We start from the raw sequence: 23,891 nt of genomic DNA on the forward strand, positions 1-23,891 counted from the left end.
AGTGTTCCCTGACTATACAAACACGTGCGTCTTATTTGGTGCGGTGCACGTTTGTATGTAGCAAAAAATGTCATTTCGTCAGCGTGTGTCTGCATACACTTGCATGCCCTGCAGTACGTGTACATAATGCAGTAAGGACTGCAATGTATAGCCTTGCATGGGACATATATTCCATGCACCCTCAGAGAAATGTTGTTTGTTATGAGCCTACTGTTTATCATTACATTTTTTTTTTTCGTTAAAGTTTCATCTCCATATAAAGCAGCTGTATACAGGCACGAGCTTCAGCAGCTTCCTCGTTGTTCCATTTTAAATAAAAACACCAAGCCTACCCGAATCAATGATCTGTTTGCTATGATTACTGTTATGTGTTCTACGATGTACAGAAGGACAGTAGTATACAAAAAATAGGGAGGGAATTGAATGCCCTGCCTGCATTGCATGGCTGCGCCGTTTCACAAGATCAGGCGCTGCGCTGTGAAGTTTCCTACCGGCCTGCAGAAATTCAAGGGAGCGTACGATAGCGTGGTTCAAGAGGACTTGTGGGGAATACTAGACACACTGGGTGTAAAAGATGGAGTCACTAATCGTTTAAAGGAAATCTATAAAACTAACAAGGTATTTAAAAAGTGGGAAAAACAGGTATCCAAGCCCACAGTGGTGAAACGTGGACTTAGGCAGGCGTGCCCACTGTCACCCTTCTTGTTCATGATGTACCTACAAGGATTAGAGGCCAAATTAGAGGCAAGTAAACTTGGCTTCAACCTCTCTTTAGTCAAACAAGGAAAACTCATTGATCAGGCACTACCAGCATTAATCTACGCAGATGATATAGTGCTAATGGCCGACAACAAGGAAGATTTGCAGAGGTTGATGGACATCTGCGGTAATGAGGGAGATAGGTTAGATTTTAGATTCAGTTAGGAAAAATCAGTAGTCATGATTTTCAATGATAACAAAGGTAGTGAGCTTAGAATACAGGAAGTCACGCTACAGATAACAGATAAATACAAATAACTGGGCGTATGGATATGCAATGGGACCGAGTACCTGAGGGAACACGAAATATGCGTGACGACTAAAGATAACAGGAATGCAGCAGTGATGAAAAATAGGGTACTGTGGAATTACAGTAGGTGTGATGTTGTGAGAGGAATATGGAAAGGGGTCATGGTTCCTGGGCTGACGTTCGGCAATGCAGTCTTGTGCATGAGATCAGAAGTTCAAGCAAGATTAGAAATTAAGCAACGTGGAATGGGTAGGCTGGCTTTAGGAGCTCACGAGAATACACCAAATCAGGGAGTACAAGGTGATATGGGATGGACATCATTTGAAGGCAGGGAAGCTAGCAGCAAGATAAAATTTGAGAAGCGATTGAGAGAAATGGGGGAGGAGCGTTGGGCTATGAAGGTTTTCAGCTGCTTGTACATGAAGAATGTCAAAACAAAATGGAGGAAGCGAACCAGGAAATTGACTGGTAAATACTTACAAAACAGCAGGTGGCCAAACCAGAAAGAACTATCGGTTAAAAAGGAACTGCAGGAAACGGAGACTGACATGGGAAGAATTGGCATGATTAAGAAGTCTGCACTAGAGATCTATCGAACTTTTAAGCAGGAAATTGCCGAAGAAAGGATCTATGATAATACTCAGGGTAGTTCTCTACTGTTTGAGGCCAGGACGGGAGTATTGCGAACCAAGACATATCGGGCCAAATACGAAGGGGTAGACACAGTATGCAGTGCGTGTGAAGAGAAAGAAAAAACTGCCGAACACTTGACAATGCTCTGTAAAGGGCTTCACCTTATAGTTCAAGATGATGGCGCAGAGTTTTTCAAAGCACTGGTGTTTAGGGACAGGGAGGGCAAAATAGACTTTAAGCGGGTAGACTTAACTAGAAGGGGGTTATCTCATTGGTGGCTAAAGTAAAGACACGATTGAAAATTAAACCCTTCACTTCAAAGTACCCATACAACTTTACTATTTAAAGGGGGAAAATAAATCTAGTGGTTAGTTCACTAAGCATTACGGCTAGGTGGCGTTAGCCGCCGCCCGATCTAAAGGGTACAGCCACATCCATCCATCTATCCAGCCAAGAATATGCTCTCTGGCCTCTGGCTTGTTGCTCCAGGCCTAGTCAGGTAGATTTTCTGGCCTCACCGTTGAATTGTTTGCTCGGGTTGTGGCTTGCAAACATTGCGGTTCTGGGCTTCGTATCATCTTGTTCCGTCATCATGTCCTCCAAGTGGAGGACATGTCGCAGTGTGTGGAGGGAGTACGACAAGGCGCTGATAGAATGAGCTATCAGTCTTACCAGGCAGGCGGTTGAGAGCGCACCGAGGCAGCTGACGCACACCAGCACTATCCGCTTCCTGTATAATACAGGCTAGGGAATTATAGAAACACAGAGCAGAAATCCACTCTTGTGCCTCTCTCAGGCACTCACAAGGCGGAACCTGCTTCGAACACTGAGGACCGAGCTAAGCAACACCATGCGTGACGATAAATCATGGTCTCCTATTGCAGTAATGGTTAAGGCACGTGTGCATCTTAAACCATTGTCACGCAAGATGAATTCAAAGCACCATCGAAGTGAACCCAAGGCACATGCTGATTATTATGTACGGTACTAGCGCTAAATTCATGCAGACGTTTAGGTGGCACTGCAGTAGGCCTAGTTGAAGGAATGGCCACAGCTACTGCTGTGATGGAGAACAGGCTCATTAACATCTTCATGTAGATTAAAACGGCTTACCCCGAAATGGCTGGGAGTGTCACGCTATCCCTAGCAGTGGCACATGCAGTTGCATATTTAACGATTACAGAAATGGCATACCGATTTCCAAAGCACCTATCAATACTTCCGTCAAGGGGTAGCACCAAACACTTTATCGCACATTTTGGGAAACATTCCTTTTTCTCCCCATCTGGTGGCTAGGCATGACACGCCCAAGAATAAGCATGTTAGTATGTATGTCGTAGGTATTTCCATCTGATCCCTGAAAAATTATTTCCCTAAACCCATGGAAAAAAAAGAAGATGGAATTCGCACCTGTGATCACATTGCACCCCATCACAGGAATGGGATCAGATTGGCCTGGCGCTCAATACTCTCTTACGCTTAATCAGAGCTCGGTCTGGCACCAGCTCCAGACAAAACCATTTATAATCTCCTGTCTGGCACATCTGTTCTACTCTGCTCTCTCTCAACCGGAGTGCACCATGTACATGTGGTTCACCCCTGGTGGATCTTTTTCACTGTTTGTGAATTGCACACAAAGCCCTTACTGGTAGATCCTATTCCCAATTCTTCACTATTCTCATGGGAGGCCACTCTTTGGGCAGCTTACATCACGACATGTGCGTGTCAGGATGTCAGTGCCATCTTTTTCGGAGTCAGCGCCATCTTTTCTTTCTCTTTTGCTCCTTCCCTGTCCTGTGTTTCTGGTGTTGCGCTGCAAACAAGTGAAGATGGTAAAGAACACCAGATGTTCAAAATTTGCTTCTCATTAATATATCGTGGTTTTGGGAACTAAAACCCCTGATATATTGAAAGAAGATGCAAGAAAAGAGAAGGATGATATTGGAAACTGGCAAAAAAGGGATGACAGACTTCTTAAGCTATGCTGCCATTGAGATTTTCAGCTGTTCACGCAATTCTCACACGTGACTTTGATGCAGCTATGCACATATCACACAAGCATGCTGACTGTACAGTTAGTATAACTGCAACCTTCATGTACCCAGCCTTCATGTACCCTCTATGACATTTCAGAACATCTGAGTCAGTGTTAGCATCAAGTTATGTTCTTCATGCTGGGGAACCAGTGTGATGAGTTACCATTTCTACAGAATGAAGCCCTGTCTACCTGGAACAAGCTGCAAGATATATAACTAAGCGGCCCTTTTCAGGGCCAGTCAATCTCTGTACGGCTTGGATGCACCAACTGATTCCCTTTATCATCAACCCTCAATAAAACTAGCAAATGTTTGTACATGTGCAAGCAGTGTCATTCAATATCTTAGAAAATGCTTGTGAAGCAATTTCAAGGAGAATCGTTTTTCTGATCTCATAGTGAGGCATTAGGAACACCTTAGCCGCACCAAATGCCATTATTCAATGAGAGGAACAAGAGAAATATTTCACTGAGAACTATGAAGTAAACAAAAAAACAAATGTTTTCAGATACTGCGAGATCATTTCATAAAAAAGCTCAGAAGTTGCTATGTGTGGCCACATTTAGTCTGTACAAGCATCCTGTGGTTACAAAATTCTGTACCAAACATAGGTTCAGCTTTCTGGAATAGACCGCGCTGCACAAGCTAGCTCAGTGCATGCACTCCTGTACTCTGCCAGAGAATATTTTTACCACCAGTATGTTGTAACGTGAAGTGGAACGGTGATTGCATACTAGGGCGCGTCCTGCAGGACTCCAATAAAGTTGTTTCACTTGATCGGTTGGTGTGCTGTAAGCAGAACATTTCCAAGAAAAATCGTATAGTTTGGAGGAGGACTTAAGCAAGGAAAGGTGTAGATAAAACACTGCATTCACTGGCATTATCCTCACCAAGTATAACATTGTTTTTCTGGTGAAGCTTTGTGTCTGCACAGCGAGCAGGATAAGCTGGTAAAAACATGCAAAATGGGAAGTCTAGCACAGCAATCTGTGCAGTACTGCTCATTTCATGGAGCATTAATTTCACAGGCTTTGCTCATTGTTAGCGTTAAGCCTATATTATGTCCACTGCAGGGAGGAAGCCCAATCAATGTTCCCTGTCCTGTATGAGCCAATTTCATATTATGGCTGATAATTTCTCGATCTCATTTGAACTAATCACCTGCCACCCTCTGCTACATTTCATGTGTCCTAATATAAATTAATTGACATTACTGACCTGTCATCCATCTTTTTTTCTCATTCCCAACTAATGCATTAATTTTTTGATAAACTCTGCTTTCTTCCCATGTCTTAATATTATGCTAGCCTTTTTTCATTTTTCTGAAACATTATCTTTGCTCAGAAGCTAGAAGTTATCAGAAAGAACATAACGACATTCTACCTCCTGAGCATATGGCATCATCAATACAAAAATGTAATAAAAGTGAGAAAACATCCTATCTATATAAGAGGCCCTAAAATACTGCAGGAGGCAACAAATAAACTGGTATTTGTATAAAGGCAGTGACAAAAACTTTGACTACTGTCACTTATTCTGATTCTTGGGACATCTTTTTTAGTACATCATAACACATAATTACACATTTACACAATTTACACAGAGGAATTGCTACCACGTGCATTGAGGCCACCCTTTAGAAGTCATGTGAGCACAAGGATGAGGTAAGCCTTAAAAACCAGATTAAAAGACTAAAGGATGCTGGATATCCCAACAGCACCACCACACCCGTGTGCTAAACCCTCCTGCAGAAAGTCAAGTTAAACAAAACAGGACCAAAATAAAAACAGAATGACCAAAGATCTTTGCATGCTATACCGTACGTACATAAGGTGTTTCACAATATAAAGAAAATAGCGAGCCGATATGATTTTATCTTGTTATTTGCCATCCATTGAGGGTTTTTAAAAGTGTGTGTACTAAAAAGCAACAGGAATAGCCATTATTTCACCATTCGTCACGAGAATAGGTATACTGAATGCCAATATAATGTTGTGCATGAGATACTATTGACATGTGGAAACGTAAACATAAGACAAACTGGGCAGTGCCCCAATGTTTGAGCAAGACAGCATGCTTAAAATGTTAAGAATGGCTATGCTAGTCGCATGGCCATACACTGTAAAGAATGTAAGTGCAGTTCTATGTTTCATAAAACACTGTTTTTGAAAAAAGCAAGAACAAGAAATGAAAGAGAGACTGTGAAAGCTTTTTCTTGTCAGGAAGGCCATGAATCAGTGCATCAGTATACCTTCACTCATCCATTCGGAGAGAGAGTATTCTTTTCTCAGTTAAGATTATATTATCATGGTCTCACATGTGTCGTTGTGCATGAGCACTGTTCTTGTACTCTGTATAAAAGTGGGCGTAGTACCTTCAATAAAATTTAGTTGGCAGTCAGCGCTCTTTCCTGTCCTTTTTGTCTTTTCCTGAACTTCTCTCACTGTTACTAGAACACAAGCACGATGAACCAACTTGCCCAGATTATGCTATTGTTGATGAAAAGTCAGAGCACGAAAATACTTCAGGGGCTCAGAACCTCCTCACTACCCGTCTAGTTACGGCCCTGGTCTATGTGTTCCGAGAGTGAAGCACTAGTGGAGCTATCTAACTACATAACGGTGAGGAGGGTTTGTGTATACTCGAGCTTGTTTCATGACATGGTGAGAGGTGGCAGGTTGTTGAAATAATATGCTGTGTGGGAGGTCAAGATTTTGATTGAGAACGCTGAGTATGAGCCAGTGACATTAGGCGTTCAAGATTTTTTGCGATATTCACTCTAGCATAGGACCTTGGTTGGTGGTTGACGTGTGCATTTGATCACATCGTAGTCTTCCATCATAATTTTTTGCCACTTGGCGTCGGCGCTCTTGAGTTGTACCAAAGTAATTAAGCATTCAGGTACAAGTATCTTCTGTCAGTGTTTCAATGAAGAGCTGAATACGAGTAATAGCTTCTATCGATACTTCTGGCATTGGTGTATGCACATTTCTTTTGAAGTTCTCTTGCAAAAAAGGCATTAAAGGTATGTTTTTGTGACTTTTTAGTGTTGGCCAGAACTGCTGGTGTGTCCGAACGGCTCTTCGATTGGTTGTGGTGTTGTCTTGTTCAGGGCCACAGAGCTTTAAGTCTTTTTTTTATATTTGCCTTCACAGGAATGCTCTTTGCATGCTTCTTCAGTATTTTGTATTATTCCTAAAGCATTGACTTCCAGATATTGATTGTGGTGCTTTAATCTAGTGTTCATCTTCACGCTAGCTTCATTTGCACTCAAAGCAAGAACTCAGGAGTATGGTAACTTTTGCTATGGGCTTTCTCTTCTTCAGTCTACTGTATTTTTGCCTGTGTTGTCTAAGCACTGAGAGCCTCGTGCGACAGCTTTTTTTTTTTTGTGCACTTATTGTGTGCCAATGACTTACTTGCCTCCTCAGCTAAAGACTTTTTGTATTATAAGAGAAAACTCTGTCTGTATTGGTTTTGTCATTTGCTGATGGTGTATCTTCAGTATCTTTTCTCAGTGTACAGTATACTTGAATGGAAGAGCAGCATGACTACCTTCAGCTGTTAGCAGGCTTTTAGCTGCTGTAATACTGATTGATGCTCCTTTCTCGGGCATTCTATTTTGGATGGTTGGCATGTCATTGCTTCTTTTAAACTTTAAAACTGCAGGTGTGCCTTTTTCTGGTTACACCTGGTATATTTTTCCAGTGGTGATGTGCTCCATATTGTTGCGAATGTATTTACTACTTTAGAGTAGAAAAGTACTCCAGCAGTCAAGATGGCAGCCGTTGTGTATTTTCGAACAGCCCAAAAACGTCGTCGTCTTCTTCTTCGCACCGCCCGCATAGCTGCATAGCCGCGAACCCGCAACATCGACCTCCGGCTGCGAAAAGCGCCGACCCGGCGCTTGTTAGCAGGTGTTGGACGAGATGTACGGCTTGAGGCGAGCGACGTGGACGATGTCGGAAGATGTGGAAGGTATCGAAGGGTTTAGAGGTGCTATTTCATAGGTAACATCAGTTACCTGCCGTAGCACACGATAAGGTCCGGAATACTTGGGTAGAAGCTTTTCAGCCAGACCAACATGCCGCGACGGAGTCCACAGAAGAACGAGGTCACCTGGACTAAAGTGGACGTCCCGATGGTGGCTGTCATAGCTACGTTTCTGACGGAGCTGCGAGTCCGAAAGGCGCTGATGGGCAATCTGACGGGCTTTCTCCGCGGTGCTAATAGCGCGGCGAGCATATGCTGTGGACAGGTCGGCAGGGTTGGGTACAAGCGTGTCGAACGGCAATGTCGGGTCTCTTCCATACAAAAGGTAAAAGGGAGAATATCCAGCAGTGTCGTGGCGTGAGCTATTGTAAGCGAAAGTGACAAAGGGTAGCGCAATGTCCCAGTCACGATGATCCGTCGACACGTACATGGCGAGCATGTCAGTGAGCGTGCGATTCAGACGTTCTGTGAGGCCGTTCGTTTGAGGATGGTAGGCCGTCGTAAGCTTGTGCTTGGTTGCACAAGAACGAAGTAGATCGTCGATTACCTTAGATAAAAAGTAGCGACCGCGATCGGTGACCAGTTGACGAGGAGCGCCATGATGTAAGATGACGTCTTGAATCAAAAAGTCGGCGACATCTGTAGCGCAGCTGCTTGGAAGAGGTCTCGTAATTGCGAAACGGGTCGAGTAATCTATGGCGACGGCGACCCACCTGTTACCGTCGGTAGAAAGAGGGAAAGGGCCCAGCAGGTCGAGGCCGACACGATAGAAAGGCTCGGCAGGTACGTCGATCGGTTGAAGGAGCCCGGCGGGGTGTACCGCTGGCCTTTTGCGGCGTTGGCACGACTCACAAGACCTAACATAACGTTGTACAGAACGGTAGAGGCCGGGCCAGAAAAAGCGTCGGCGGACACGGTCGTACGTTCTGGCAACACCAAGGTGGCCAGCCGTTGGTACATCATGTAGTTGCTGAAGTACGGTCGAGTGCAAATGAGTGGGTATTACGAGTAGTAGTTCGTTTCCCACATGGTGCATGTTGCGGCGGTATAAAATGCCGTCTATGACAACGAACATGCGAAGCGAACTGTCTGTACAGCCTGTGTTCAGGCGGTCGATTAGCTCTCGTAGGGACGCGTCACGCCGTTGCTCACATCCCATGTTGCCGAAAGCAGAGAGCGAGGAAATACAGATGGACGCGTCGTCGGTTACTAGATCTGGAGCGTCAACGGGGTACCGAGAGAGGCAGTCGGCGTCTTGGTGTAAACGGCCAGACTTGTAAACCACTGTGTATGTGAATTCCTGGAGGCGCAGAGCCCAACGAGCAAGGCGCCCCGTTGGATCTTTGAGGGCTGAAAGCCAGCATAGAGCGTGATGGTCAGTGGTAACTGTGAAAGGCCGGCCATATAAATAGGGGCGGAATTTACCAACTGCCCATACAAGCGCCAGGCACTCGCGTTCCGTAATAGAGTAATTGCGTTCGGCAGGAGAAAGGAGCCGGCTGGCATACGCAAGAACTCGATCGTGACCGGATTGACGCTGGGCTAAAACCGCGCCAATACCGTAGCCACTAGCATCAGTGCGGACCTCGGTTGGAGCAGACGGGTCGAAGTGGGCGAGAATCGGTGGCGTGGTCAGAAGTGTTATGAGCTGGGAAAAGGCCGTGCCTTGATCAGGACCCCACTCAAATGGTACATCTTTCTTCAAAAGATCAGTGAGGGGGCGTGCGACCTCTGCGAAGTTTCTGACAAATCGTCGGAAATATGAGCATAGGCCCACAAAACTTCGAACGTCCTTGACACAAGTCGGTACAGGAAAATCCAGGACAGCTCGGACTTTGTCGGGATCGGGGCGGATGCCGGAGGAGTCAACGAGATGCCCTAGAATAGTAACTTGGCGATGCCCAAAATGGCATTTCGAAGAATTAAGTTGGAGCCCAGCCTCTCGAAATACTGAAAGAATTGAGGAAAGGCGCTCGAGGTGAGACTTAAAGGTTGGGGCAAACACAATCACGTCGTCCAGATAACACAGGCAGATAGACCATTTAAAGCTGCGCAAAAGCGTGTCCATCATCCGCTCGAACGTCGCCGGCGCATTGCACAAGCCAAACGGCATTACCTTGAATTGGTAGGGACCGTCAGGCGTTACAAAGGCGGTCTTCTCCCGGTCGAGGTCGTCCACGGCGATCTGCCAGTAACCGGAGCGTAAGTCTATCGAAGTCTATATATATATATATATATATATATATATATATATATATATATATATATATATATATATATATATATATATATATATATATATATTGCTAACTTGAGAAACAAGGCCTCTTTACGTTAGGTGCACATCAGGTGGGAAGAGTACTTCTATTACTTGTCAAGATTGTGGCCCCTTATGGTGGGAATCATAATGCACTGTTGATGTGTCAAATTCACATAGCATAATTCCAAGGCAATCGATCAATATCCAAGGAAGAAAATTATGGTCTTTTGCGTGAGTTTCAGCAACTCATAGTAATTTGTATGTAAATGAATACTTCATCATTCTTGGCTGTCATGCTTCATGGAAGCACATGTGCTTCGTTAATAACAAAAAAACACGCACGCTCACGCCACTGCAGTGGCGTGAGCGTGCGTGTTTTTTTTTTGTTATTAACGATTTGCCCTATGCATTCACGTTTCTTCTTTTTTTGTGTGTCGTACTGCTCGTATCGCGCAGCCTACCGTTTTGGGCACACGTAAAAAAGTACATAAAAAAGAAGCGTTCCACGCCGAAATTCACGTTCGCAACGAGCTGGCTATGACGCCCACACACTCCGCAACACCTTACCAACCGTTCGCTGCGATGTTGTTGGGAATTCGTGTGGTCGTTGCATGAATATAGCGCGTGCGTGCGTGCACACGCGCGTCTGTGTGTTAGATCACGGCAACTGCATATGTTGTATGATTCAGTCACCATAACGCAACTGACGACCCCCGCTCTTCCCACACGTCAAGCAGCAGCAAGTGCCGTTAACACGTACTCTGCTGTGAACGCAAAACAGATTCGAATAGGTCGCGTAGATAGCTAGCCCGACACATGATACGATAAGATTTGCGTCAGATATTCGATGTCTACATGCACGCGTAAGACAGCGGTATCCGCAGCAGCTTCGTCATACGTACGGATAGCACCGCATCGTACGTCACGTCTGACAGAGAAACTTGATCGGTAATTTTTTCTCACTTAAAAAGTCTACCTTGCACAACTTCAACCAACGATTATGCATTTCAACCAACTGTGCATGGTTTATTGATTGATTGATTGATATGTGGGGTTTAACGTCCCAATACCACCATATAATTATGAAAGACGCCGTAGTGGAGGGCTCCGGAAATTTCGACCACCTGGGGTTCTTTAACGTGCACCCAAATCTGAGCACACGGGCCTACAACATTTCCGCCTCCATCGGAAATGCAGCCGCCGCAGCCATGATTCGAACCCGCGACCTGCGGGTCAGCAGCCGAGTACTTTAGCCACTAGACCGCCGTGGCGGGGCATGGTTTAATGACGAAAAGATAGTTCTAATATTGTGCCCGGCACATATATTACTCTCTCTCTAACTTGAAAAATCGGTGCGTGAATTGGGGCCAGAACAGCGCCAAAAAGCAGCAGCCGCAGAAATTGGCTCATATTCTAATATTATGACATCGTGATGTTGACTTTTCAGCTGACGCCGGCAATAACGGTCAAACGGCGGGCCAATAATGCCGGTCTTATTGGATGGCTCCGCCCATATTGGCTGCTACTTGTACAACCTGGCCCGATGTGTCCGTTCTAATCAGCCGGCACAGCTTATATGGGCGGAAAGCTCTGAAAGCTGGCCCAATATAACCAATCTAATAGACTGGCACAGCCATCATTGGCGGAATGTTGTTAATGCTGGTCCAACATAGCCGTTCTATTCGGCTGGCAGAACCAATATTGGGGGTACGTTGTGAACGCTGGTCCAACGTCGCCGTTCTATTTGGCTGGCACAGCCAATCTTGGCGGTACGTTGTGAAAACTGGGCCGTTCATGGGCCAGGCAATGCCGATCTATCCCCAATATTGGGCCAACCTTCTGTGCTGCCTGGGATGTTTTATGAACTGCTTTTGATGCTTGAAGAACTTCACTGAGTGTGCTTGAAAGAAATGCCTTGCCCCGGTCGCTCAAAAGAACACGAGGAGCTTCGTGACGTAGGTAAATAGCATTCAAGAAGAAAGTTGCTACTTCCGCAGCAGATCCTAAAGTGATCGAGGCCGTCTCAGCGTACCGGGTCAAGTGATCAACGGCGGTGACGATCCATCTCTTGCCGTCTGATGTAGATGAAAGGGGCCCCGAAGAGGTCAATTCTGACGACAGAGAATGGCTCTCATGGTCAAGAAAGTGGTTGTAGGGTCCCGACTGGAGCAGTAGTGGGTCGCTTGCGGTGTTGGGAAAGTGCGCACGAGGCAATATATTTAGCTACCATCGTGGAAAGACCTGGCCAGAAGAATCGACTGCGGATGCGCTCGTATTTTTTGTAGTAACCCAAGTGTCCTGACGTCGGGTGGTCGTGCGAAGCGCACAAAACTTCAGTGCGTAGTGCACGTGGTACGACGGGAACCCATCGATGGCCTTCCGGGTGGAAAATGTATCGATATAGCACATCGTCCTCCAACTTGAATAGTCGGAGTTGTTTCCGGAGCCTGGCATTAGGGGAAGATGAAGCGCCTGTAAGCCGACCGATGACGTCAGTGCAATAAGAATCAGCTCGCTGGTGAGTAGTAAGTACTGATGGACCCAGAACCTCCACCACTTGAAATACAACAGTTCAGCTGACGCTTTATTCAAGCAACAGCAAGATGGTGCCGATGAAGAAGAGGAACGGGCCGAAGACTGATGATGGTTATTGACAGATGAGGAAGATGACGTCCAATGAATTCTTACAGTATACTTTTTGTCACTCAATTTGCCCTATACGAGGACACGCTCAGGTAACATGCGGTAACTCGTCATTACGATGCACAGAGCTTTGCCTACATGCCATGATTCACTTCATGGAGATACATGCATTTTAATGTTACACTTCTATGGCACAGTTCTATACAAAGAAGCACAGCAATCCTAACTAAATACTTAAGATCTGAAAATTCATGCAAAGAGACATTTTAAAAATTACAAAATAACAAAACTCCCTTTTTATTTCAGCCTAATCAGGCAAGTAAAAACATGCTTTTTGCGCTAGCACCATGACAATGCATGTCTCATGAGTTGAGAGAACTGCAAATGAACTTCAACTTCATTAGCTCCTTATCCTACCCTGCATTCACTTTAAATAACCCAGAGAGCGATAAGAATTCAGAGAATCTCTTCCACACAGGGAGGCACAAAGTATAATTCTCACTGGCTAAGGACACTTACCAGCTCTTGTGAAGGAGAGTTATGCCATCTTGGAACTCATTAGCACCAATACCAAGTAGCAGTGCTTTCGAATTGCAGTAAGACTTTGATCTAGGCGAGTTGATTCATAGCAATGGGAAAGCACAGCGCAATGGAGGCAATAGACAAAGAACACATAATGAGCGCATCTGTGTGTTGCGTGTTCTTCGACCATTCTCTTGGTCGTTTGTGCCTTGGCACATACAACGTATATCTTCAACCAACAAGAGAGCATGGCTTAGCGTCCCAGACAAAATAGAAAACTGCTGTGAAAAAAGTTATGCGAAAAGAGCCACCTGCTCAGCAAATGAGTACCCACGTTACTGAGTGCTAGGCTTCGTTACTTTCCCTACTCAATAAACAAAACTAGTGGGCACTTAGCAGTGCGGGTAATGAAACCAGAACCCTTGAAAAAGCTGGCCTTTGGTTTCCACTCATATACATTGCTCCTCTTCCCTACCATGCTTATAAGCATTCTTGCTAACGAGTAGCAAAAATTAAGCATCTATCCTCACCTTAAATCTGACTCACTGCCTCTATCAACCAACAAACTTTCATCTCTGCTAGACCAGCAATTCTTTAAGGGGTAGCATTTAGGCCCTAAACATATATGGCTTCTCCTTTCCTTGATGAAGAGGCATGTGGCCTCTGAGGTTGTATTTTCAGAAGAAAGATGCATTGCAGTGCACACAGGAGTATGGACGCTCTCCTGTGTGAGTACCATACATGCATGAGAAGACCATTTTTCCGCGAAAAGGATGCACTACAGTGAACACAGGACTGCTCTCATGCGCGAGTGCGCATGTGCTGAACGAGGTAGCGCTCCATCCGCAACAATGCATTTCAGTGGACACATGTAAACGGATGCTATTTTGAGTGAGTATGCATATGTCTTACGAGGTTGAATTTCTGGGCAAAGGACACACCACACTGAAGACAGGAAAAAGGACGCTCACCAGTGTGAGTGCGCACATGGTCAATAAGGTGGGCTTTCAGCCTAAATGATGCATTGCACTGCAAGCAAGAAAAGGGACGCTCACCTATGTGCACACGAATGTGTCTCATAAGGTGGCTTTTCCGCAAAAACGATGCATCGCAATGGGCACAGAAAAATGGACGCTTTCTCGTGTGAATGCACATGTGGTCGTTAAGAGAATCGTTACGCGAAAAGTGTGCATTGCAGTGAAGACAAGAAAATGGACGCTCTCCTGTTTGGGTGCGCATGTGGTGATTCAGAGTGCCTTTCCGAGAAAAGGATGCATTGCAATGCACACAAGAAAAGGGCCGCTCTCCCGAATGAATGCGCAAATGTTCTTTGAGTTTGTCTTTGCGCAAAAAGTATACATTGCAGTGGACACAAGAGAAAGGACGCTCCCCTCAGTGGGTGCGCATGTGGTCCTTGAGGTTACCTTTCCGAGAAAAGGATGCATTGCAATGCACACAAGAAAAGGGCCGCTCTCCTGTGTGAATGCGCATGTGGTCATTGAGAGAATTTTTACATGAAAAGTGTGCATTGCAGTGGACACAAAAAAAGGGACGCTCTCCTGAGTGGGTGCGCATGTGGCTGTTGAGGTTGCTTTTCCGAGAAAAAAATGCATTGCAATGCACACAAGAAAAAGGACGCTCACCTGTGTGCACACGAATGTGTCCAATAAGGTGGCTTTTCTGCAAAAACGATGCATTGCAATGGGCACAGGAAAATGGACGCTTTCCCGTGTGAATGCGCATGTGGTTATTAAGAGAATCCTTACGCGAAAAGTGTGCATTGCAGTGGACACAAGAAAAGGGACGCTCTCCTGTGTGGGTGCGCATGTGGTGATTGAGAGTGCCTTTCCGAGAAAAGGATGCATTGCAATGCACACAAGAAAAGGGCCGCTCTCCCGTGTGAATGCGCAAATGTTCTTTAAGTTTGTCTTTGCGCAAAAAGTATACATTACAGTGGACACAAGAGAAAGAACGCTCCCTTGAGTGGGTGCGCATGTGGTCTTTGAGGTTGTCTTTCCGAGAAAAGGATGCATTGCAATGCACACAAGAAAAGGGCCGCACTCCTGTGTGAATGCACATGTGGACATTGAGAGAATCTTTACGTGAAAAGTGTGCGTTGCAGTGGACACAAGAAAAGGGACGCTCTCCTGAGTGGGTGCGCATGTGGCTGTTGAGGTAGCTTTTCCGAGAAAAGGATGCATTGCAATGCACACAAGAAAAGGGGCGCTCCCCAGTGTGATTGCGCATGTGGTCTTTGAGTTTGTCTTTCCGTGAAAATGACGCATTGCACTGAGCACAGGAGAAGGGGCGCTCCCCAGTGTGATTGCGCATGTGGTCTTTGAGTTTGTCTTTCCGTGAAAATGACGCATTGCACTGAGCACAAGAGAAGGGACGCTCCCCTGCGTGAGTGCACATGTGGTCATTGAGGGAGTCTTTTTGAGAAAAGGATGCATGGCAGTGGAGACAAGAAAAAGGATGTTCTCCTGTGTGAGTGCGCATATGCTCCAGGGACGTGACAGAAGAAGACTGCTCCAGGGACGTGACAGACAGGAAACCTGTAAAGCCATGAAGAAAACACAAGCGTAATGCAAATTACGTACCATACACAACGTAGAATGGATTGCAGCAGCAGACAATACACACTGGTTGCTCCACATGTAAGTGAATGAATGATCACCTGGTCTTACCCAAACCAAAGCTAGTCTAATGAAACAGTGATGACCCAATCTATTTCATGAAAACTATCTTTTCATGAAATAAAAAGTAAAATGTTGCATTATGTGCTAACATCAAAAGCATGCAATTTTTTGGTTACAATTCGGAGCGATGGAAGCAACTGCGAGGGCACACTGACCATTGTTAAAAGGACCCTGAAACACTTTTTCATGTAATCATGGATTCACTAAGAGAGCTTATTGCCTCACGAACTCAACGCTGCAAAAATTTCAAGAACCCATATAGTACGAGCGGAGTTACAAACAATTGTCGCATGCAATCACGTTCTTTCTTCTCTCGTCTTGGCGAAAACGCAAGAGGCTATACAGGGACGATGCAAGGGGCAAATAAAATACGTCACGCGCCCCTAGTCACCTTGAGCCCTTTTTATTTATTTATTTTATCGACTACGCGCTTTTTTTCGTGTAATCGCACGTGCACGTGTGGACAAGTCACGGCCTCTCATGGCAATCCTTGTAAAGTGGAAGTGCGCCTTGTTCAAATCAGCCAATGGCTGATATATGACATTCTACAGGTGATTTTCGAGCGTCTTCTGTCATTTCTCGAGAGAAGAGACAGCAATTTTTAGATGACTGATAAATTATTGTGAACTCCAGGCCGCGTGCTCCGCTATAATATTTAGCTCGCGTGTTCTCGAGAGCCTCCAAGACGGATCGGCAGCGTTTTCTGACCACGCTCGAAAAGCGATGCAGGGCCCTTTTAAATGAACACAAGCAACAGAGTGCCCTCAAACATACTGTTATTTTATTTTTATTTTTTATTTGTTACATACTACAGACCTTTAGGTCCAAGCAGGTGGGCAGTTACACGGGGACATAGTTGAAACAATAAGTGGCATTAAGATTGTTTGGGGTGAGTGTTTCATACACTCATAGTGAACACAAGCAACGACATAGCACATTATTTCATAATATCGCATGTACCGGACAAAAAAAGAAAAAAAAAGACACCACAATTCGTACTTCATATGTTATGCGATTGAAGTAAAAATAAATACATACTAAATGCAAAACAATAAACACAATAATTTTCACCGGTCAAGCCAAGAAAGTAATGAATACACAGGTATACAATAAGTTCAGCGCATACATGATGAAAAAAAAAACAAAAAGAAAAATGCTGTAATAAAAGATCGGAAACCTGAATTTTCAGGACAATGCTATTTAAGGCGAAGGAGAAATAGACTCTATGAGGATGCCCGAGTTGTTTCGTTCCAATCTGAGACTGTGCGTGGAAAATGTGAGTACTTATAAGCGTCTGTCCTGCAGAAATAGGGTGTTAGAGATTTGGCGTGATGATGCCTTATGGGTCTGGTTGATAATGATCTCAGGTACGGCGATGGGTCAATCGCAAGTTTGGGATTCAGAAGAAAAGCAAGAAGGTCATTTTTTATCTGTTTTTGACGTGTGCTAGGAAGGGAAATGCCATTGGCTTTCATTATTTCAGAAAGAGAGTCGAATCATGAGAACTTGTTAAAAATGAACCGGACAGCTTTCCTTTGTATTCTTTCCAGGCACTTGATGTTAGTTTGAGTGTATGAGTCCCATAATACACTCGCTTATTCTAATTTAGGTCTTATTAAAGAATAATAGGCCTGTAATTTAACATTGCTAGGGGCATTATGAAGCTTATGTTTTACAATGCAAAGCTTTCTGAATGCAGAGGAGGAAATAATATTTATATGTTTATTCCACGATAAGGTAGTTGTTATTGTAACACCCAAGTATTTATAGCTATCGACTTGCCTAAGTGGCGAAGAACCAAGCTGATAAGTAAAAGACAGGGGTGCTTTTTTACGCGTTATAGGGAGCAGTACGATTTTATCGGCATTCAAAACCATTCCCCATTTTTCGCACCACTGCAATACGTTATTTAAATTGCTATTTAACTCAACTTGATCATCAAGATGGAAAATTTCTTGGAATATTACACATTCATCTCCGAAAAATTGAATTTGAACACCTGGGCTTACTATGCTAACAATATCATTAATATAAACCAAGAAAAGCAGGGGGCCTAGGACACTGCCTTGTGGCACCCATGAAGTGACTGCCAAATTTTCAGAACGTTTACCTTTAATGTCAATATATTGCTTCCTGTTAGTCAGGTAAGCAGAAATTCATCTGATGAAGTGTTGAGGGACGCCAAGAATTCTAAGCTTTATGATTAGTTTAATGTGCGAAACTTTGTCGAAAGCTTTGCTAAAATCAAGAAATATTACATCTATTTGGCCATTAGAATCAAGAGACGAAGTGAACGAGTGAACTACTGTTATTAGTTGGGTTATCGTTGAATACCCTTTTCGAAAGCCATGCTGACGTTCTGTTTGTGCAGCACTATTTTTTAGAAATTCACGAACACAGTTGGCTATAATATGTTCCACAAGTTTGCAGCATTGGGATGTCAGTGGAATAGGATGATAATTTTGTATAAGTGTCCAGTCACCTTTCTTGAACAAACGAACAATCCGGGCTGTCTTCCAGTAATAGGCAGTAGTGCAGTAATGACTAAGACACGAAACAAAATTACAAGAAAGTTTGCAAGAAGCTTAGCATATCGCTCGAGAAATATGTTAGGGATTTCATCAGGACCAGAAGAACTCTTAGTTTTCAAGTTAAGAAGCATAATAAATACCCCAGCATACGATACGAAACTCTTATCTAACAGTTTGGAGAATGTGCCATAACACGCACATACAGTTGCGCTAGAGAATACACTTTGAAAATAGTTGTTGAAGTGTTGAGCAATCTCACACTTATCTGTCACCGGCTTCCCGTCAACTGATAATTGAGTAACTGGTTTCTTGCTATTTTTTTGTTGTGTCATAACTTATCAGGCTCATTTTTTATGAATTTAGGAAGCGATATTTTGAAATAAAAATCTTTTGCTGTGCGAAGTGCACGAGTGAGTTCATCTTGCATCTGCCTTATTTTGTCATTCTGCACGTTTCTTTTTATATCTCTTTATCCTGCGTTTTAGTTGAATAATTTTCCGATTCATCGAAGGCGTTTCCTTTTTAACCTTCTTTAGTTTATTAGGGACGAAATTATCCAGGCTATAGTGATACATATCTTTGAACTTGTTCCAAAGTAATTAAGCATTGTTGCCCTCGAAATCAATCAAATAGTTTTGCAAGTAATTGATAATGCTTGGGTCATTGGCATGAGAAAAGTCCTTAAAAGAACGTGCACAGACGTGCTTATACTTTTTAAGTGGCTGAAGCGGTAATGATATGCTTACAAGATGGTGATCATAGAGCCCTGGCTCCACTTCTACAGTGCAATCAGAAAAATCACGACTCATGAACGCCAGGTCTAACACAGAGCTAAGCGAATTCTGTACACGAGTTGGTTCATGGACTACCTGCATTAAATTATACCTTAACATATTATCGAACATAATGCTAACGTGTTTATTACATGAGCTACTGCCAGCAACGCCTTGCCAATCTACTCCCGGCAGGTTGAAATCACCGAGAAGAACAATTTTCTTATTTTCGAGCATTGACATTTCATTATTCAGTATCTCTAATACATCCGTTGTGGCATCAGGAGGTCTATAAAGTGTGTACAACATGAAACTCTGGCCCCTGCTAGAGATTTTAACACGCACGCTTTTGATACCTACTACGTCATCTAATAAAACCGCTTGAACACTATCTTTAACTAAAATAGCCACGCCTCTGCCCCTAGCCTGCCGATCTTTACGAAGTACTGTGTAAGAAGGGGGGAATATGTCATTGTCCCATATCTCTTCATTCAGCCACGTTTCTGTTAAGACAGCTACATGAGGATCATACAGTAGCAACAAAGTTTCTAAGGATTCAGTTTTGTTTTTCACACTGCGGGCATTTGCATTCAATATTCAAACTTGTTTAGGGCTTTTAAAGGCATCATGTCAGTCGCAAGTTAATGTCGATGTATTATTGCGCTGACCTTTTACAAGCGTGTAATGTGCGGTTTTTGTTGCTTTAATACGTTTATTCAGCGTTTCATCCCAATAAAAGTCTGTCGTGAATAAGCGAGACCTTCTTCCTGAGTTTCTTTTCACTTTTAGCACTTTCCCAGAGCAGTTTTCGTTTTCTTAATGTTAATGCGGAGTAGTCATTCTGGACGAATATTAGGCTGCCTTTTAGCTTTTTTTACATTAGCGAAGTATTCTTTTTTTTTTTTCGTTGAGATCTTGGAAGTATATGATCACTGGGCGCTTGCCTTTGTGATGTCCAAGTCGATGAATGCGACCAATGAATCTACATTTCACGCCAAGTTTAACTTCGAACACGTCTTTCACAACCTTATCCTTAAGCGACGTTTCTGTTTCATCGGATGATTCGGGTATTCCATGAAATATCAAATTAGATCATCTGCTTCGGTCCTCCAGATCTGTAAGTTTTTTGGCCTGAAAGTTTATGACATGCTCCACTGACTGTAGCACTGCCTGTACTTTATCGGCTTGTCCTGAAGGAAGGAAGGGTTCAGAACTACTTTCGAATACTTTATCGGTAAGTCTTTCTATCGTCTTTTTTATGTCTGCTATTTCTGTCTTTAATTCATTTAAACCACATTGCAAGTCCTTCTGGCCCTGAAGCCGCTCTTGAACAATTTCTTTTTGTGTAAGTACAGGATTCACTTCCACGTCACCGCACAACAGCAACTTCAGCATAAACACACATTTATAAGCAATGCTATAGCACCGTTTGGGGCACGGCAGGACCACTAGGCCAGGACAGTCACTTCGAAACGTACAGTAATGAGAATTAACCTGCAGAACGAAAAACAGTTTCCTGCTTAGTGTAATGGCATTGCCGGGTCCACCGTGCCCAATGAAGTGGTAGTCGTGAGGCATCTGTTTTATATCCTCTGCTGTTGATGACGTCAGGCCTCGTTGGTCAATAGGTGTTGCCAGAAGTTTTGCGCTATCATGCGATGGCGCTAGTTGATTTGTTGACGAGACAGAATTGAAAAGCTGGTATGCATCGTTGGCTTGGCACACCTGACAAGTTGTTGGTAAACCGGCGGCGATTCCCAGCAAACCCTGCAGTAAGAAAAACAGTTTCCTGCTTAGCGTCATGGCATTTCCGGCACCGCCGTGCCCAATGAAGTGGTAGTCAAGAGGCATCTGTTTTATATCCTCGGCTGTTGATGACGTCCCGCCTCGTTGGTTGATAGGTGTCGCCAGAAGTTCCAGACTATCATGCGATGGCGCTAGTTGATTTGATGACGAGATCGAAATTGAAAAGCTGGCATACACTGTTGGCTTGGCACACCTCGTGGCACACCTGACAAGTCGTTGGTAAACCGGGGGCAATTCCCAGCAAACCCTACAGTACGAAAAACAGTTTCCTGTTTAGCGTCATGGCATTGCTGGGTCCGCCGTGCCCAATGACACCTCCATCTCCTCAACTTCTCAATCAGGCTGCAACGTTGGGAAGTCTTTCATCAATTACATTATCTATTGTTGTCACTGAGAGCCTATTTCTTCAGTAATCAATTTGACAAAATTAATGCTTTTAGACCAACTCTATTCATACACAAGGCAGTCGAAACAGTGGTATTTCATTTGGCAAGAACTATATATGTAATTTACGCCCTTGTAGTGGTACTTTGATGCAGCATGTGGGATATGAATGTCCAGCCAATAAAGTCAATGTGTTTAGTACTTTTGTACTCACTTGAGCACACCATATGTCGGAACACTGCAGTAAAATCTTGAAGCTATGAATCTTGTGCGGTCACAAAAAAATTCGTGTCAGAAGAAATTCAGATCGCCAAAAACATGTAGAACTACAGGTTTCCCCACTCACTTTATTCCTACAGCTTTTCCCGCTCACTTCAATCCAAGTGCCAGCTTAAGTAACCTGCACACCATTAAAATATTCTGAGCACCAACCTATTCAATCTATGAGCCAAACATTTAATCCAAGCGCCAACATACTTAATCCAAGTGCTAACTCAATCAGGCCGCGTGCACAAAAAATTTAATCCAAGTACCACTGTGTTTAATCTAATTGCCAACAGCTTTTATTCAGGCGTCAGTCATTTTATTGTCACCTTATTGCGCACTGCTTAAAAGACGAATAAAGGACTAGATGGACACAAGCATCAAGTTTTAACGGAGTTTATTGGACAGACACATGATGTTTTTATGCAATCGCATTTCATGGTTAAAAAAGATTTGAAAAAATGAATCACAAAAAATTTCACACACAGCACAATAGAAATGACTAGTCATGCCGAGGTCACACACACCTATCACACATCTTGCATTGCGGGTGAAGATACATCATTTCTTTCTGCGTCAGTGCCGAAAAGCCATACTGATGCAGTCATCTTCTAGGCGGATAATGTCGGATGCATCAATTATTTCTCGCGTCATCTGACTAATGTGCCTAACTATCACCTTAGTTTTGAAGAAATCCTACACTTTTGCACTACAGCATTAATAATAATAATAATTTCTGAGTAGTAGGCTAGCATTCGCTATGCTATCCTTCAACATCATTCTGAGAAGCGTGGTATCCACTAAACACTTGCAAAGAATTCAGTGCCAATTGTTCATGCAGGGACTGACGACAATGAGGAATTCTGCCTGAAATGAGTATGCGCTACAGTTAAAAGGTGATCAAGAACAAGCTCTTGTAGTGAGCAGGAGCATTGGGCGATCCACTCATTACGCCCTTCGCATTGTGCGACAGCTGGTTGTTTTTTTGTTGTTCTAAAACTCTTTATAAGTCATATTAACACGACACCATTCCCGACATAAAACCTGAATAAGGCAAGTTTGCCAACAAGTCCTAAGCGCCGACGTGGCTCAATAGTAGAATACTGGGCTGGCACGCAGCGGACTCAAGTTAGAGCCCCACTTTGTCATTGGTATTAGGTTTTTCTGATAATTTCGCGCAAAGTGGTTACCGAAAAGGTGGCGAAAGACAACTACGGCGCTGCGCGAGACCCAAGTTGTGATCTCATAAGAGCTTTCACAGTAAAATTATTTTAGAGCTTTCTGTAGATGACGCCAATTGTGTCTCTACAACCCGATAGAAAGCACATAAATGGTGGTTATTTCCCGATTTTCGAACAGTTTTTGAAGTTCTCCAGGTTCCCTTTGATGTTGCTGTTCATTGCTGCCAACTCTTTGCAATATCCAACATATTCGATAACCTTCCCTCCTTCAAACACGAATGTTTGCCATGAGCATGCACAGCTGAAGGCTTCTCAATTCGTTTCTCATGCACCATTGCTGCTGAAACGAAGAGCCCTGTGGACTAGAAATCTCTCAGCGGCATTTGCAGCCCCTGAAACACTCAAGCACACCTAGAGCACATCACCTGAGACTGCCGCTTGACTCCGACTACAATGGGCCATTGCCTCAATCGCTTCAATCATGACCGTCAACTTTCCAGGACTGGTTACTGCTTAGCACACCATTGCCATGGCCACTGCTGATCTGATTGATTTGTAGGGTTTAACGCCCCCAAACTACCATATGAGTATGAGAGACGCTGTAGTGGAGGGCTCCGGAAATTTCTACCACCTGCGGTTCTTTAACGTGGACCTAAATCTGAGTATATGGGCTTACAACATTTCCGCCTCCATTGGCAATGCAGCCGCCACAGCCAAGATTTGATCCAGCGACCTAAGGGTCAGCAGCAGAGTACCTTAGCCACTAGACCATCAAGGCAGGGCAGCCACTACTGATCTACAAAAATCACTGCAGAAATACCCGAACGACCACCACGGCTTCAGCCACTAGCATGAGGCTTCATATTGGGTGCGATGACCAGAGAAAAAATTGATAAAAGGTTATCCTGCCTCCCAATTTTACTGTGCACCCTCCCCCCCTCTTTTTTCTCTCCCATCCCTCTCTTGATCTTTTACAGCAGTTCTTTGAGAGCAAAGACATGACTAAAGACAGGCCAACAACTTCCCCTTGTGCAAACATTTTGCAGAGTGATGCCAAATCCGATACTAAAAAAGTGAGCTGCTAGGCTAATAAGGGCACTTGCTTGGGTGAGTTGGTAGCAATTCATTGTTGCAGTGCTTAAAAGACGAATATTTCA

The 23,891-nt window shown here is 44.0% G+C and overlaps 1 protein-coding gene across 2 annotated transcripts in view; it reads right to left on the reverse strand.

The window, feature by feature from the left end:
* Nucleotides 1-23,891, reverse strand: part of LOC142804046 (uncharacterized) — a 100,590-nt gene that overhangs the window by 64,884 nt on the left and 11,815 nt on the right. The window contains exon 3 of one of the 2 annotated variants that reach the window (XM_075890560.1): nucleotides 14,143-15,651. The exons of the other annotated variant lie outside the window; for it this stretch is intronic. Coding sequence (XP_075746675.1) covers nucleotides 14,489-15,651 — 1,163 coding nt within the window. The 3' untranslated portion in view covers nucleotides 14,143-14,488. Of the gene's footprint in view, nucleotides 1-14,142; nucleotides 15,652-23,891 lie in introns of those variants that run through there. 2 annotated transcript variants of the gene reach the window in all.

The sequence above is a fragment of the Rhipicephalus microplus genome, chromosome 3, assembly GCF_043290135.1.
Source record: "Rhipicephalus microplus isolate Deutch F79 chromosome 3, USDA_Rmic, whole genome shotgun sequence".
In the NCBI taxonomy this organism is placed as follows: Eukaryota; Metazoa; Arthropoda; class Arachnida; order Ixodida; family Ixodidae; genus Rhipicephalus; species Rhipicephalus microplus.